At 48.0% G+C, this 17,464-nt stretch overlaps 1 protein-coding gene across 4 annotated transcripts in view; it reads left to right on the top strand.

Moving 5' to 3' along the window:
• The window catches only part of ARHGAP6 (Rho GTPase activating protein 6), a 502,260-nt gene that overhangs the window by 463,022 nt on the left and 21,774 nt on the right, over nucleotides 1-17,464 (top strand). For all 4 annotated transcript variants that reach the window (XM_043537808.1, XM_037900064.2, XM_043537809.1 and 1 more), the window contains 2 exons: nucleotides 2,879-3,058; nucleotides 10,535-10,632. In XM_043537808.1, coding sequence (XP_043393743.1) covers nucleotides 2,879-3,058; nucleotides 10,535-10,632 — 278 coding nt within the window. The remainder of the gene's footprint in view (nucleotides 1-2,878; nucleotides 3,059-10,534; nucleotides 10,633-17,464) is intronic.

Below are 17,464 nucleotides of genomic sequence, written 5' to 3'. Positions count from 1 at the left end.
TATACAATGAATGGGGAGACATAGGTGCCTAAGAATGCAACCCAGAAAAGCCAGCATGCTATGCAGGGAGCTGCCTAAACTAGTCAATGGGAGATGCTGAGGAGAGGGGTGTATGCTAAGCCTCTCCTCTCTCTCAGAGATGAGCACTTCCCTGCAGTCTGAACTTAGGTGTCTATCTCTGCTAGTGATGGATGAATGTGAACCACACTCCTGGAGTTAGGCTTGCCACATTAAATGGCCCGAGGAGTAAGGGCCTCCACTGATTTTTTTAGCTCAATGGTTAGAGGAGAGCCCTGTTCTAATCCTTCCTCTCCCTCTGTCAGAGGAGGAAATTTAAATCCAGGTATCCCACGTCCCAGGAGAGTGCTCTAACCACTAGGATAAATGTTATAAAGTGGGTGCCTCCTCCAGCTAGATTTTGAATGAGACCCAATCCAGTAGGTGTGCTCAGAGGCCACCTATTGAATCAGGTCCAGCATGCAACTTATATGACCGAATGCCTGTCTTTCCCTGGTTCGTGAATTGCTCTGGGACTTATGTGGGATATAGGGATCCAGACACCTAAAAGGAGTCAGCTGTGCACAAGTCCAGAGGCAGAAATGTAGGTGCCTAGAGAACTTGTACTTTGTAAACTTTGGTACTGAGTGAGTTTAGGAGCCTACAGCATTTGGTGAGAATTTTGTGGATCGTCGAAGTAGAGCAAAAAGCAGGACTTAGGCACCTAGGTCTGGTAGTTAGGTGCCAAGTACCTTCGCGGATCCCACCCCGTGACACACTTACTTTTGTAAAGCACTTTGAGGTGTTTGGGTGAAAAACACAGTAATTATTTATTGTTAGTTATTTATGGCTTCTAGCCATAACCTCTTGAAGAACCCTAAACAATTTTTGATACAGTCAGATATTTGGATGTCTGCGGGTGAAATTTTCAAAAACATTTAAATGACTCAGGAGGACAAATCCTATTGAAAGTCAATAGTACTACAGCACTTAAGCATTTTTGAAAATCCCATCCAAAATACTGCTATTTGCACACTCAGCTAGCAGTTGGTGGAAAAGTACAGACACAATAATTAGGTATCTACCAAATTCACGGCTGTGAAAATCGAGTCACAGACTGCGAAAGCTGGTCTTACCTGTGAAATCTGGTCTCCAGCTGCCCGGCCCTGAAGGTAGAGTGGAGAGCGGCTGCTGCTGCCTGGGCACCCAGCTCTGAAGGCAGCGCCACCGCCAGCAGCGCCACCCCCCACCCCCCAATGGGATTGCGGTGCCCTTTTGGGTGCCGGACCCTAGCTTGAGAAACGCTGCAGAGAAATCACACATTTTTCATGGGTTGGTCACGGCATAAGTAGCAAATTTTGTGGATGTGTGTAACACGTTTTGTAACACAGCCACAAAATTTGCTATTTATGCCGTGACCAGCCCACTAAAATTGTGTAATTTTTCTGTGATTTAAGTAGACCCCTAATAATGGAGGGTTTTTAAAAAAGAATTGGCCTGTAATAATATTTATTGTGCTAAGAATGGTGTAGAGCTATACCACTGAGACCCTGATCCTGCACTGAGTTCTGTGTTGGTGGAGGAATCCGCCCTTGTGAAACTAATCGCAGGGTTAGAGCCCAAAGCTGCTTAAGAGAGTTGGTAGAGTAGCTGTGGTAAAGGTCTGAATTCTCCTTAGTAATGCATTTGCTCAGCTGCAGGTACTCTGACAAAGCAAATTCATGTAAACCATCCTGTCAGTATTATAAGAGTCAGGGACAATGTATGTAATTGGGCATTTGTTATAGATAATATATTATTCTGCTAACAATTATTTAAGTTAATTAAAGCCCGAGTCCTGCAAAGACTTATACAGGTGATTAATTTTATACAACCAACTCGTCCCAAAGGATTGCTTGTATGCGTAATGTTAATTGTGTGCATAAGTCTTTGCAAGATTGGAGCATAAATACCTTATTTATAAAAGAAAATGCTTATTTTTAACCAAGGTGTTCATGCAATAGAATTCTACTCAACAAGATAGAACTTTAGCATGTACGTAAAGTAAGTGACCTACTGGACAAACTCAAAATAGTATTGGAAAGAATAATTATATTCTGGAAGCCTTCTGGAATAGTTTTACAGACTATTTTTTACCTTTCCCCCTTGTTTTAATGAATTAGTTGAATATAGTTCAGATGTGGGAAAAAAATAATGAATATGTGCATTTCTCCTCTTACACCTCAAAATCTCCCCCTCCCCCACCCCAGTTGGTCAACATCTGGAATTTACATGCAGTCTTGTTTAGTGAAGTCCTGACAGCTTTTGCAGCATTCCCAAAATAGCAGCCAGGTGGAGGCACATAGAGGAAGATCAACTGAATGACCTCTGCTCCTTGCAAATTTGACATTGGAAAATTGTCCTTAGTAATCCATATGCCACATTTTTTCAGAGAATTTTTAGTCTATTCTTGTTATTATTTTGTATCTACTAGTTTAGCCAAGATCAGGTGACTTCAGGGGTAGAAGTGAAAAGAATTTTCGTGTTCAAGAACCAAACAAGGGAAAGATTAATAAAAGTAATTAGCATGATCCTCAGCTGTTTAGGTATCTTGAGGATCTTGTGTACAGAGGGATATAAGGGTTTGTATTTAGTCTATCCACCTGGAAGCACCATCGCCTGTTGAAAGGAGCAGCACTGGGGACCAATTCATTGGCCTAAAGTGGCAGTACTTTGCTGGGGTTATGAGGGGAGATGTTAGGTCCTATTCTTCTACTTCCGGGCTTTGTGGGAGGAGAATGTCGCGAAAGCAATGAACTTCTTTAAGGTGAGAGAGAGAGTACCAATTAATGATCGATAGCCAGAGAAAATGTGTCCCTAATTTATATTCTTTTTCTTCTAGGTTATTGGGAACAAAATGACATCTCTGAACCTGGCCACCATATTTGGGCCTAACCTGTTGCACAAGCAGAAGTCTACAGACAAAGAATTCACAGTTCAGAGTTCAGCTCGAGCTGAGGAGAGTACTGCAATCATTGCTGTTGTACAAAAGATGATTGAAAACTATGAAACCCTTTTCATGGTAGGTGAATGTTTCTTAATATTACACCAACTGATTTTGCATTTGACTCTTCAAGTCAGGATATCCTAGATGGTGTTACCAAGAAGTTGAATTGAACTATGTTCAAATAAATTATGCAAACATTGTTATACGAAGGAATGATTAGCATTGATTGAATGCAATTGGTAAGCAGGCTACATATTCTTACTTTAGGAAAAGAGCTTTGTAATGAGGGTTAAGCATTAAAAATGGGTAGATTAAAAACTTCTTGTACATAAGGGCAAATATATCCTGACTGATCATGTCCTCTCAAAGATTTAGGAAGGAACCTTGTTTAAGCTGCACAAAAATATTTATATATCTAGAGGAAGATGCTAAGTTATTTCCTAGATGATTTTTTCTGCTTCTGTGTGATTGAATTATTTATTAAGTTGTGAGTTAAACAGTGCAACTCAATGGTTAGAGAAGACCCCTGTTCTAATCCAATTAATGAAAATCCCCCACTTTGTCTGAACCAGGAGGGAAAAGAGAAATCTTTAGTCCCTTCAAGGATTGGTACCAGCCCCTCACCCCACGTTGACTTGAGGAGAGACAGGTGTGGGAGGTGCTCTTGGTAGGCTGACTGTTTGGGCAGAAGGGATGCAGCATAAGCCTATTGGTTCTTAGGCATCCAAAGAGAGAAGTTATAAGGAAGGCTGCGGGTTTGTCATGGAAGTCACGGATTCCATGACCTCCGTGACTTCTGCAGCAGCCGGTGAGCCTGGCTCAGGGGCAGCTCAGGCAGTCTCGGGCCACCCCACCCCGCCTCTCCAGCATCAGCAGAGTTTGGCTATGGGAGGGAGCAGGGTTGGGGTATGAGACAGGGCGAGGTGGGCTCTGGGCAGTGCTTAACTGGGGGCCTCCCCAGAAGCGATGACATCCCCCTTGCTCTGCTGCTAGGTGGAGACTTGGCCGCATCTGGCTGCAGGCACCCCCCCACACCCCCCACAGCTCCCATTGGCTGCGGTTCCCAGGCAATGGGAGCTGCGAAGCCAGCACTCTGGGCAGAGGCAGCATGCAGAGCTGCCTGGCCACGCCTCCGCCTAGCAGCTGAGCGAGGGGGATGTCGCAGCTTCCGGGGAGCCCCCCAGGTAAGCACTGCCCAGAGCCCGCCTCACCCTATCCTATGCCCCTACCCCCTCCCACACCCAAACTCTGCTGTGGGGGTGTGGGGGAGAGGCGCAGAGCCAGGTAGGGAGTCTGCCAGCCCCACCAACCCCCCTCCCCCCAGCACCAATGGGGTTCCCGGGCCGTGCACCGCCATGCCCCCAGCACCCCCAGCACTTGGGCTGCTCTCTCCCAGGGCACAGCCCGCCCCCCCCCCCCCCCCCCCCCCCCCCCCCCCCCCGTTTTAGTCAGGAGTATATAGTAAAAGTCATGGACAGGTCATGGGCCATGAGTTTTCGTTTACTGCCCGAGATCTGTCTGTGACTTTTACTAAAAATACCCACGACTAAAATGTAGCCTTAGTTATAAGCCCTTTTCTCTGCCCAACGGCACCATTCTGGTCTGTAAAGAAAAGCTTGGTTTACAAAGAAAGAACAACCTGCACCGGACAAGTTATTGCTGCATAGTTCCCAGATGTGTTACTTAATGAAGTTGTGGCCTAGTTAAATCACATTCCTGGTGTCTTGTCTTTCTTCCTATTGTCTACAAAACTATCACTCAGTTTAGTATGATTTATGATTTTGGCTTAAGAGAGCCTCTGGGCTGGAATAACAGGATAGTGCAGGTCTGAATTGTCAGTGGTATCTTTCCTTTGTTTTACGGAGACTAATTCACACAAATGTCTCGAAGAAAAAGAAAAGTTTAAGTCTTAGGAAGGTAAGAATAGTTGTGTGTTCTGTTCAGTTTTGTTTTCCATTGTAACTAAGTAGCAGCATGCATTGTATTATTGGTGATCAGTTCTCAAAACAGGAAGACAAAAGAAAGGGAACTGCAATGATAGAGCATAGTTGGGAGCTGGGGAGAAGACAGGAAAATCTGTAATGTGGTAACATAGGTTTGAGGAACATAACACAATGTGGAACATACTGCAGTGCAGGACATAGCTGGGGAGAGGACATGAGAAAGGAAGAGTGAACGTGGCCTGCCAGGTCCAATAACAGCATCAGATGAGCTGCTCTGTCTTTCTTTCATACTGTATTTCCTTCCATTACATCCTGGGCATTATTTTTTATTCTTGTTCCAGTGAAACATTAAGCAATTTGTTTTTCTTTTGCTTTTACAGTTCAGGAACATTTCTGGTATATTTTTCCTTCTAGGGAAAAAAATGATGGAACTGTGCTCCTGTGAGAGCTGCTGCTTGCTTGGAGCACTGCTGGCAATAATGATTTTGTTACAGCAGGTTTACATAAAACAAATGTTGAAGTATTATTATTTTTGTTTCACTGTATGAGCATTTTATGGAACAGCCACATCTCAGCACATTACACTCTAGGCACACATTCAGATTTTTAATGTGGAAAGGGTGGGGTTTAGGGATTGACTAACCTACATATGGACTCTTTTAATTGTGACAGTTTTATTCCTTTATCTCTTCAGTGCTAGCATTTTTATCTGAAGGTTAAACTCAGTGCAGGGAAAACAGAAATAATTTTCTTTTGTTTTCTGGAGTAGCTTTTCAGTTTTTGGAGTGAGATTAAAGTCTGTGCGTCTGAATGCCAGACTAAATGGATAGCTGGATGCAAGGGAAAACTATATCTACCCAAATGCTCTTTTTATGACTAAAGTATATTGGTTTGAAACATTCAGAAATGTACAGCACACAAGCATCTCTGGAGATTTTGCTCTTCCCAGGGTTTAACATACAGAGTGGGTTGTTGTTTTCTTCTGCCTGTTTTCAGGAATGAAACTATGTTTCATGTCAGTAGTTGTTTTTAAATACAGTAGTGTCAAACTTCTTGTATTTATTGTTTCATAGGAGCACCATGGGTCTATATTCATCTTGTTAATGTCACTATTGGGGTTCAATTAAATGTTTTTTTGTTCTCTGTGAAATTAGCACACTGCATCCTTTGCAAAGTTGATGGGTTGCTGGGAACCGAGCTGAACATTTATTTGTAGCAGAACTCTGATGATTCCCAATCAGGCAGCAGCAAATTGTTAGCCAAACCCCAGGGAGTGGGGGAACGCCAGGACTGCTGTTTATAGTTATTGTTTGACATTTGTACTACTTTCAAATTGAGAAACAGCTGGACTAGAGCATGCAGCCACAGTATTAACATACAGTACATTACTGCCAGGGTGATTTTTTTTGGTTTGGTTTGTTTTTTTTAACACTATGACTGGCTTCAGCGTTGAGAGTAGAGCAAGGTTTGTGAAATAAAATCTAATAGAAACAATGTGATATTTGGCCCAGACCACAGACTTCAGAATGGTTTTGAGTTATTTCTAGGTCAAAAAGATTCTGTTTGTCAGAAGGAACCCAGATAATTATGAACTGCGTAGATTTCTAAAATAGATTCGAGCAATTCAGATTAATACCAGCAATCTAAAGTGAATTTACTATAGTAGAGATATTCTTACCACCATTTCGGGCTCAACTGTGCATTTATTTTGGTTCCCAAATTCCCTTTGATTACAATGGAATTTAGAGGTGCAATTATATAGGATAGGGTCCTATAAAAGACTGCTGGTCTCTAGACCCCTAACTAAGGCCCCCATCATGTTAATGGATCCCAGTAGGTGGACTCATACACCCACATCATGCCCCATTGACTCCATTGGAGTTCCGCATGGGTGCAGGAGTCCAAGCTACCAAGTGTTATGCTTTTACACATTCCTGCGTCTCAGGTGAATTCTCACACATCTAGCTCAGCTGCGGTGAGGCAGCAGGCATTTGCCTGGAGTTCCCCATTTCCATTGCTAGAGGCCACTACGGCACTTACTGAGCAAGCAGCCAGGCACCATTTCTCCATGGCAGTGGTTTTCAAACTTTTTTTCTGGGGACCCAGTTGAAGAAAATTGTTGATGCCCATCACTCAACTGAGCTGGGGAGGAGGGGTTTGGGGTGTGGGAGGGGCTCAGGGCTGGGGCAGAGGGTTGGGAGTGGGGGTGAGGGCTGCAGAGTGGGGCTGGGACTGAGAGGTTCAGGGTGTGGGAGGGGGCTCTGGCCTGGGGCAGGGGGTTGGGATGCAGGAGGGGGTCAGAGCTCTGGGCTGGGGATGCAGGTTCTGGGGTGGGGCCGGGGATGAGGGGTTTGGGGTGCAGAAAGGGGTTCCAGGTTGGGGGGGGACTCAGGCCTGGGGTAGGGGATTGGGATGCGGGGTTGGGGCATGGACTTACCTCCGGCGGCTCCTGGTCAGGGGCACAGCCAGGATGCAGAGGCAGGCTTCCCACCTGTCCTGGCACCATGGACCACGCTGCACCCCTGAAGCGGCCAGCAGCAGGTCCAGCTCCTAAGTGGAGGCCCCCAAGTGGCTTTGCACGACTCTCGCCTACAGGCGCACACCCCTTCCCCCTGCCGTGTTCCCACTGGCCAGTTCCCATGGTTTGAAAAACACTGTTCCATGGTCCTCCTGCTAGATGTAAGTCAGGAATCAGCAGCTAGGAGACAGCACAAGATGAGACCTCATAACAGCTCTAGGCGTCCTCAGCTACACCATCCCTAGTTACCTGAAGGGCCCCTACTACCGTGTGTCTTCTATTCTGACAGTCCCCTGCCCTCCTGGAACTGTAGCACCCACCTACCTCCCAGCAGCCACCAGCATTTTCCACAGGCCCAGCAACCCCACAGCTTCCGTCTCTGTGCATCCACCCTACCACTGCCAAGTTTTGTGCGGCTCCATGACCTACCCTCAGCAGGTTGTATGCAAATCATTCACTTGTTTGCAAATTAGTTACATTTACCTAAAATGTTATACAAGAAGCAAAACAAAACTTGGCTGTTATGAGAAGTCCACCAGCCTAAATCCAGTTGCAGGATCAAGGCTTAATTTGCTTTATTCACCCTATTAAAAATTCTGCACACATTATGTAGCCGGCTGTTTTCATTTTATTGATTTTTTCCCCCCCCTAAATCTATTAGAGTTTTCAGGGAGTTGTTTAGTTTTATATTTGTAAGGGAAAACGTTGACACTTTAAACTTTTTTTTATTTTGGCCAAAGTCCTGTTTACTGAATACTTTTATGATTAGCAACTTGATGTTACTTACTCAGTGTAGTATGCAGGAGGAAGCAAACTCTGCTTTCCCTTCAGATTTTCTTTAGAACCAAATCCATTGTTCACAAAGGCCACATAAATTGAGAGGTCACAAGGCTAGTTATAGTAGTAGGATTCCAAAAAGGCAGTCCTGTAGAAAGAAGGTTGATTATTTAAGGACTGATAAACAAATACCCAAAATGTAAGCAAAAGAGAAAACTGTGCATTGGACATGCACAATTATCATAAAGATTTTGTATCTATTTTAATTAATGAGCATTTATTTATTTTCAATGATTTCCTTTGTTATTCAAGCTTGTGCCCATTTTGTGCCTTGGGTGCATTTGTAAATATTAAAGTTTTATGACAATTACTACATAGTCCAAAGAAATACAAATTATGTCTCTCCAAATACTTCCCCAAACAGCCCCTCATCCCCAAGGAATCTATTAGGAATCCTATTCGTATTTCCCAGTAAATGCCTGGGAGAACAAATGAACTGTGCAGCTTGACCTGAACATCATTTGATTTTTAACTCTGACAAACTGAGGCCAGAAACAGATTGCATCATTTACTGAGGATATGTTTACATTGCAATTAGACACCCACAGCTGGCCCATGCCAGCTGACTTGGGCTTGCAGGGCTCGGGCTAAGGGGCTGTTTAATAGGGGGGTAGATGTTCAGGCATGGGGTGCAACCTGAACTCTGGGACACCCCAAACCCCCTCCGGGTCCTAGAGCCAAGGCTCCAGCCTGAGCCTGAATGTCTACACCACAATTCACAGCCTTTTAGCCCAAGCTCTGCGAGCCCAAGTCCACTAGCACAGGCCAGCTACCGGTCTTTCATTGCAATGTAGACGTCCCCCGAGACCGTTCTGCTTCCTGATCCACCCATCACAAACAAACCAGACGTGGTTAGTTCAGGTTCCTCAGATGATTTCTCTGTTACAGCATTGGGGAGAGATGACTTCTCTGATGTAATTTGGACCCAACCCATTTAAGGTTTGGTAGATAAAACTTCAGTATGTTAAACTGCACCTAGAAAACACACTGGCAGCCAGTGCAGATCCTTGAGTACTAGTGCAATATGCTCCCAATGAGCGACCCCTTGCTACCTCCTCAAGACAAGTTGCCCTATTCTGCAGCAGTTGAAGTTGCCAAGTGGTTTTAAGGTTTAGCTCCATGTAGAGTGCATTGCAGTAATTCAGGTGGGAGGGGAGGTCATAGATCTCTCTGGCAAGGGCCAAGCCCAAAAGAAGATGGCACAGCCTCTTAACTAGCCTTAAAGGGTAAAAAGCCTTTAGGAAAGATGTGGATAAAGTGGAGGGAGTCCAGAGGAGACCAACAAAAGTAATAAAAGATTTAGAAACCCTGACCTATGAGGAGCGGTTAAAAATACCGGGCATGCTTGGTTTCGAGGAAAGAAGACTGGGGGGAGCGGGGAGGCGCGGATCTGATAACAGATATGTTAAGAGCTGTTATAAAGGTGACCGTGATCAGTTGTTCCCCATGTCCACTGAAGGTAGGACAAGAAGTAATGGGCTTCAGAAAGGGAGATTTAAATTAGATATTAGGAAAATCTTTCTAACTGGACGGGTAGTTAAGCTCTACCCGTTAAGGTGAATTGGATCATATACACAATGTCACAGAGAAGGCCTTGAAATGACTTATGGACCTAGAACTGCAGCTAGAGAATGTTGCTCTGTAGATGCCATGCACGCATGCATGCGAGAGAAAGAAAGCGAGAGCGAGCCTGGACAAGTGTGGAGATACAACAACCACATTCTAATTTCTAGACAAAAGGGGACTGGGAACTGTATAAGAAAAACACCCTAGAATACTCTGTCCTTTCAGTGTAGAATTTCACATTTAGTTTTCCAGGTTCTAAAAGAAAAGAAATCCAGTTATTTAGTTTGGGATTTTATAAGCTCCACTGGCTTTTTCAGTGGAAATGTGAGTTCTTTAAATCAGAGCTTTGGAGTTGTACTACCACAAGTAGTTCCTTTGAAATCCCTAGGTGTTGTCCAGACCTGTACTGGAAACCAGTGGGATACTTGATAGTGGTCACTTAACACTGACATACAACGTGGTTTTTAGTCCTATATACATCTGTGTTGTACATATGTTTCTGGTATGTATGAGTGTGTGTATGCATAGTTATTATATCAACTTATATATACACAGTATTTTACATAATTGTGCACAATTTTATTTTCATGCTCAAGTCTAGTGTTTTAAAATGGGCATAATAAAAAATTAAAATACACTGTAGGATATTCTTCTGCAACTAACTTCTTAATGTTGTTTTCATTGTAGGTTCCCCCTGACCTTCAGAATGAAGTGCTAATTAGTTTGTTAGAGACTGACCCAGACGTTGTGGACTATTTGCTGAGAAGGAAAGCTTCCCAGTCATCGTGAGTAATCTGTTTTTTCATCATCTCTGTTCCTGCTGGGAATTTTCATTTTCCATTGGAAGTGTTCAAAAGGTTCTTGTGTGTATTCTCTGAAGGAGTCAGAGAGTGCTCCCTATGACATTGACTCTGCCAAAGAAATTACGCCTCTTCAACATTGTTTTCTAAAGCGGTGGCGGATTTAGAGTTAGTGGGGCCCTGTGCTCAGCTTCATTTTTGGGGCCCCTCCTTGGGACCCAGCCAAGAAAAAGAACATTCTCTCTTATCTCCCTCCCACCCCCACTTTTCATGCTTTCTTTTCTTCATCCTCCTCCTATAAGTAATAGCAAGTAAATGAAAATAAAGTGAGGTACCTTGATTGTTTTTGTAGTCTAACTTATTTTTCCACAGACCACATGAAAATCACTGGGGGTCTCGGCGGACCACTTAATGATCTTTCCAAATATTGTTTGTACCGTTAGCTAATGATTGCAAAGCGCTTGGGATAAGAGCGCTTTATAAAAAAAAATGTAAAAAAACATTGGGGTGTGGGGTCTGGTCAGGACGTAGGGTGCGGGAGGGGGCTCAGGGCTGGGGGTGCAGGGTCTGGGAGGGAGTTAGGGTGAGGGAGCCGGCTGGGGATTGGGGTGCAGGGTCTGGCCAGGAGTTAGGGTGAGGGAGCGGGCTCAGGCTTGGGGCAGGAGGTTGGGGTGTGGAGCGCTTGGGGCAGTTCCCGTTTGGTGTGAGGGGTGCAGGTGGGAATGTTGGGGGGGGCAGGAGCTCCCGTTTGGGGCTCAGGGTGGGGGTGGGGATCTGTGGGGGTGCAGGAGTCAGGGCTGGGGTCGTGGGGGGATTTGAGAGAGGTGCAGAAGTCAGGGCTGGGGGTGTGGGCTGGGGTCATGGGGGTGCTCCCAGCCCCCTGCCCTGAGCGGCTCACAGCAGAGGGCTGGGGGCGGGGGGTGGTATGTGTAGGGGAACTGCGGAGGCCCCGCCTTTGCTCAGCCCTGCCCTGATTCCACCCCCTTCCCCAAGGCCCCGCCCCCGCCTCCTCCCCCAAGTGCATTGCGGCCCCGCTCCTCCCCCTCCTTCCAGATGCGCCGGTAAACAGCTGTTTGGCAGCAGGGGAAGCGCTGGGAGGGGGAGGGACGGGAATGCGGCACGCTCGGGGGAGGAGGCGGGGGTGGGGGGGAGCTTGGCTGCCAGCTCATGCAGAGCCTGCCGCAGGAGCCCCAGGAGCCGGCAGGACCAAGCTTCTGCCCCCGCAGCTGCCCAGACCTGGGGCCCCCGTCGTTGTGGGGCCCCGTGCCAGGGCACCCTGTGTTTCACTGTAAATCCATCTCTGTTCTAAAGACAAAACTTTTTTACTGTTTCTGAGAAAGGTTTGTGTACTGCTGCAGAGAACATACCATTAGGTTTACATAAATATATTCAGTGCACTGTAACCTAGTAATCCACTGGTACATGCCTTGTGTTTGTTGTGGTCTTGTGCTTTTGGTAATACAACACATATATTACACTATCATTGATACATACCTGCAGTGCCTTAATCATGGCTAGCAGTTTGGCCAGTCTGTTGCCCTCTTCCTGTCATACACATTCATAAGCTTCCAAAGTAGACACGACATTGCTAACACTCTGATTGTTATAATGGAAAGTATATTGACAACGGATGACAGATCTAGCAGTGTGTTTAATGAAAGGCATGAAGAGGAAGAAAAAAAACAAACACCCTGCTAGTCAGCAGAGCAAATGTGGTATGCAAAATATTCATATTCTTCTCTGTTAAATACATGATCTATGCCTACCTACACCCATGTGCCTTGATGCTATAACTTTATACATTTGGAATAGTGAGACTGCCTGTTCTCTAATAGGATTCCTTCTAGCCCTCGTAGGTCCCAGGATATCAGACCTTAAAATCATACCATTGTTATTTATGGTAAAGCTATTTAAGATAATTTTTTAAGAGTTTCCTAGATTGAAAATTATTTGGAACAGGCTGGACTGTATCTTCCTGTGTGTGTGGAAAGTGCCTAGCACGTTGTGGTTGCTTCCAGAATAAATAGTAAGTTCTTTGAGTGCTTGCTCATGTCGATTCCAGTTAAGTGCGTGTGTGCCACATGCATGATCATCGGAAGATTTTTACCCCAGCAACACTCAGTGGGTCGGCTGAGGCGCCCCCTGGAGTGGCGCCTTCATGGTGCCAGATATATGCCCCAGATGACCCAGCGCCCCGTCAGTTCCTTCTTACCGCCCGTGACAGTCGTTGGAACTGTGGAGCACAGCGTAGCTGATCGCCACTCTCCCTAGCTTCCTCTCTTAGTACCTGTTAATAGTTGTTTATAGTTGTTAGTAGTTGTTAATAGTTAGTGTAGTTAGATTAGTGTACTTAGTAGGGTGGAGCGGGGTCTTCTCCCCTCTCCCCTGTCCCGGTATCGGGGCCCATGCCGGGGTCTCTGGACTTCAAACCCTGGTCGGCTTGCCTGAAGCCGATGCCAACGGGAGACCCCCACAACTCTTGCCTGAGGTGTCTGGGGGAATCCCACCAAGCGGACAAGTGCCGCATTTGCAAAGTCTTCAAGCCAAGGACCAAAAAGGAGCGGGACTTCAGACTCGAGCAGCTCCTTACGGAGGCAGCACTTAGCCCGGTCCCTTCCTCCACGCACCGGTACTCGGCGTCGTCTTCGGTGCGGAGTGCCCCTGCAGCACCTACTGGTCCGGCACCGCGTTTGGACTCTGCTAAAGACTCGCAGCGTCATGCCCCCCCGGCACCTCCACCACCGCGGCGCCGGTCCCTGTCTCCAGGCCAGAAGAAGAAGCAGCCCAAGCAGGTGCCGACTGCTTCTTCTTTGTCGGTTCGACAGCCAATGACACTTCCCACACCTCAGCTGGAGCCACGTCCATTGCTGGAGCACACAGGACAAGTAACGGCTCCTACACCATCGACTCCAGCGCCACAAGGGCCGTCAAGTCCGGTGCATGTTAGCTCCCCGGTGCATACCGCAGTAAAGTTAAGGCTGCCTTTCATGCCGGAGACCTTCTCTACAGCGCGGGACTTGATCGCGCTCACAGAGCCGACTCCCCTACAGCCAGCAGCACCTCCAGTGCGGGCGGTGCCGTCAAAGGGAAAACTGTCCCTGATATGACTGCCGTCGCCGAGTGAAGCAGGGCAGCACTGGTCCCGGTCCCGATCTTGGTCCCGGCAGCTTTCACGGCATCGCTCGCAGTCCTGGACCGATCCCCTTCTTGGCGTCAGTAACGCTCGCAACGCCGCTCCGGCTCGTGAAGATCCGAATCGCGGTATGGCCGGTAGCGATCGGACTCTCGGCACTGCTCCCAGTACTGGTCAGAGCGGCGCTCGACGTGGAGTCAATCCTGGCGCCGGTCTCATTGAAGGTCACCGTCGAGATCCAGATCAGGCTCCTGGGACCGATATGACCACAGGCACCAATCGACATCTCAGTACCTTTCTACATCTCGCCACCGGTCCACGGCACCGTACAGCACCGGGGGACTCTGGGCTGACACGTTCGGCACCACCTTGGCCATCTCGCTCCGCCTCCACCTGTTCATGCTCACAAGATGACCACAACTCCCAGGACCAGGGCAAGGATGGTGCAGAACAGTGGCTGGACGAAGGCTAGGACCCGGGCCAAGGACCTCCACAGTGGTCTTTTTGGACCCCCTGGGCATACCATCAGGCCCAAGGGGTTCCTTCGGAGCCCCAAGTACCGGAGGCCACTGTGTCTCCCCTCCTTTCCCCCCCCCCCCGCGCCGGGGGTTTTGAGGGGGCTGCTCCAATGCCAACACAGGACCACGCCTCTAGCGTTGTAGACCTTGGGCAACAAGTTCCTCCACATGAGGACCCCACACAGGATCCCTTAGTCCCGGGGGTATCTTCCTCATCCTCGCCTGATGAGGCATGGCAGGGACTATGGTTTCAGGCCCTCCTCCTATGGACCTCCACGCCCACCAGGAGCTGCTCCGCAGGATGGCGCGCAATATGAACCTCCAGATAGAGGAGGTGGTGGAGATAGAGGACCCAGTGGTCGACATTCGGTCTGCGGAGGCACCGTCCAGGGTGGCCTTCCCAGTCATACGGATTATTCAGGCCAATGCCAAGACAATCTGGCAATCGCCTGCCTCTATTCCACCCACGGCCAAGGGGGTGGAAAGGAAGTACTTTGTCCCCTCAAAGGAGTATGAGTACCTCTACACACACCCCCAACCATGTTCCCTTGTCGTGGCTTCGGTCAACGAGAAGGAACGGCACGGTCAGCAGGCCCCGGCACCCAAATCAAAGGACGCTAGATGCCTAGACTTGTTTGGGCACAAGGTGTACTCAGCCGGAGGCTTGCAGCTCAGGGTGGCCAACCAGCAGGCACTCCTGAGCAAATACGATTATAATTCATGGCACTCTATGGAGAAATTCAAAGAGTTGGTTCCACAGGAGTCCAGAGAGAAATTTGGGGCCCTAGTGGAGGAGGTTAAGAAGGTGGCCAGAAGCTCCCTGCAAGCCTCTCTGGACACGGCGGACTTGGCGGCTAGGACCCTGGCCTCAGGCATAGCCATGCGCCACATCTCGTGGCTGCAGGTCTCTGGCTTACCACCAGAGTTGCAGTAGACCCTCCAGGACCTACCCTTTGATGGCCAGGACCTATTCTCAGACAAAACAGACTCAAAGCTGCAGAGTCTGAAGGACTCGAGAACTATTCTGAGCGCTCTGGGAGTGCATACCCCCGTAATGCAGAGAAGGCCCTTCAGACCGCAGCCTCAGAGGTCCTACCCTCCCCCTCAGACAAGACAGGACTTCTTTAGAAGACGTGGCCGAGGTGGTAGAAGAAGGCAAACTGGCCACCAAGCCAGCCAAGGCCAGAGCCCTCCCAAGCCATCGGCTGGGCCTAAGCAGAACTTTTGAAGGTGCACCCGAGGATGGAGCATCAGTCCCCATTCAGGATCCTTCCCCGCCTTTCCAAGATCGTCTCTCCCATTTCCTCCGTGCGTGGTCTCACATAACATCAGACCGTTGGGTCCTTCGCATGGTGGAAAGGGGTTACTCCCTTCAATCGCTCCTAGCTGTGGGGGCGATAGAGGAGGTTCCAAGAGAGTCATGGGGCAGGGGTTTTTACTCCCGCTACTTCCTAATCCCCAAGGCCAAGGGCGGGCTTCGGCCCACCTGGACCTATGCGGACTCAACAAATTGATGGTAAAGTTGAAGTTCCGCATGGTCTCTCTAGGGACCATTATACCTTCCTTAGATCCTGGAGACTGGTACGCTACCCTCGACATGAAGGATGTGTGCTTCCACATTGCAATCTACCCAACGCACAGACGCTTCCTTCGCTTTGTGGTCAATCAACAGTACTTTCAATTCACCGTCCTTCCTTTTGGCCTATCTACGGCCCCCAGGGTGTTTACCAAGTGCATGGCTGTTGTGGCTGCCTCCCTTCATTGACAACAGATCCAAGTGTTTCCATACCTCAATGACTGGCTTATTCGGGGCCGCTCCAGGGATCAGGTGCAGTCTCATGTCCAGTTCACCATGAACATGTTCAATCGACTGGGCCTCCTGCTCAGTGTCGTGAAATCTACTCTGGTACCAACTCAGAGGATAGAATTCATAGGAGCAGTCTTAGATTCAGGCCTAGCCCGAGCACTTGTGCCGGAAGCACGCTTCCAATCCCTGGTGAACATTGTCCACAGCCAGCAAAACTTCCCAACCTCGACCGTGAAAACATGCCTATGCCTCCTGGGACATATGGCCCCTGTGACAGAGTCGGCCCAGATGGCTACAGGAGAGTAATAGAAGGCAGATATATTAGCCCCAGGTTAAGTAGGTCCCTTTTCCCTGGGTAAGGTAACAGGGAAGGTTCCAGAACAATCAGGAACCTTCTGGAGAAAATTAAGACAGACAGGCTGATTAGAACACCTGCAGCCAATCAAGAAGCTGCTAGAATAAATTAAGGCAGGGTAATCAGGGCACCTGGGTTTAAAAAAGGAGCTCACTTCAGTTTGTGGTGCACGTGTAAGGAGCTGGGAGCAAGAGGCACTAGGAGCTGAGAGTGAGAACGCATACTGTTGGAGGACTGAGGAGTACAAGCATTATCAGACACCAGGAGGAAGGTCCTATGGTGAGGATAAAGAAGGGGTCTGATTAGGGGTCTGGAACACATGACTTATGAGGAGAGGCTGAGGGAACTGGGATTGTTTAGTCTGCAGAAGAGAAGAGTGAGGGGGGATTTGATAGCTGCTTTCAACTACCTGAGAGGTGGTTCCAAAGAGGATGGTTCTAGACTATTCTCAGTGGTAGAAGATGACAGGACAAGGAGTAATGGTCTCAAGTTGCAGTGGGGGATGTTTAGGTTGGATATTACAAAAAACTTTTTCACTAGGAGGGTGGTGAAACACTGGAATGCGTTACCTAGGGAGGTGGTAGAATCTCCTTCCTTAGAAGTTTTTAAGGTCAGGCTTGACAAAGCCCTGGCTGGGATGATTTAATTGGGAATTGGTCCTGCTTTGAGCAGGGGGTTGGACTAGTTGACCTCCTGAGGTCCCTTCCAACCCTGATATTCTATGATTCTATGAAGGTGTTGGGAGGAGGCCAAGGGGAAGTAGCCCAGGGAGTTGTAGCTGTCGCACAGCTGTTCCAGGAGGCACTCTAGACAGCTGCATTCCACAGGGTCCTGGGCTGGAACCCGGAGTAGAAGGCGGGCCCGGGTTCCTCCCCAAACCTCCCAACTCCTGGTCAGACACAGGAGGAGTTGACCTGGACTATGGGTCCATGAAAACGGCCAAACTGAGGGCTACCGTGAAGCTCCAAGGCGAGCAAATCCGCCAATAAGCGCAAGACCCACCA

The sequence above is a fragment of the Chelonia mydas genome, chromosome 1, assembly GCF_015237465.2.
Source record: "Chelonia mydas isolate rCheMyd1 chromosome 1, rCheMyd1.pri.v2, whole genome shotgun sequence".
In the NCBI taxonomy this organism is placed as follows: Eukaryota; Metazoa; Chordata; order Testudines; family Cheloniidae; genus Chelonia; species Chelonia mydas.
The sequence above is the reverse complement of the archived record's forward strand: the minus strand, read 5'-3'. Positions and strand labels throughout refer to the sequence as shown.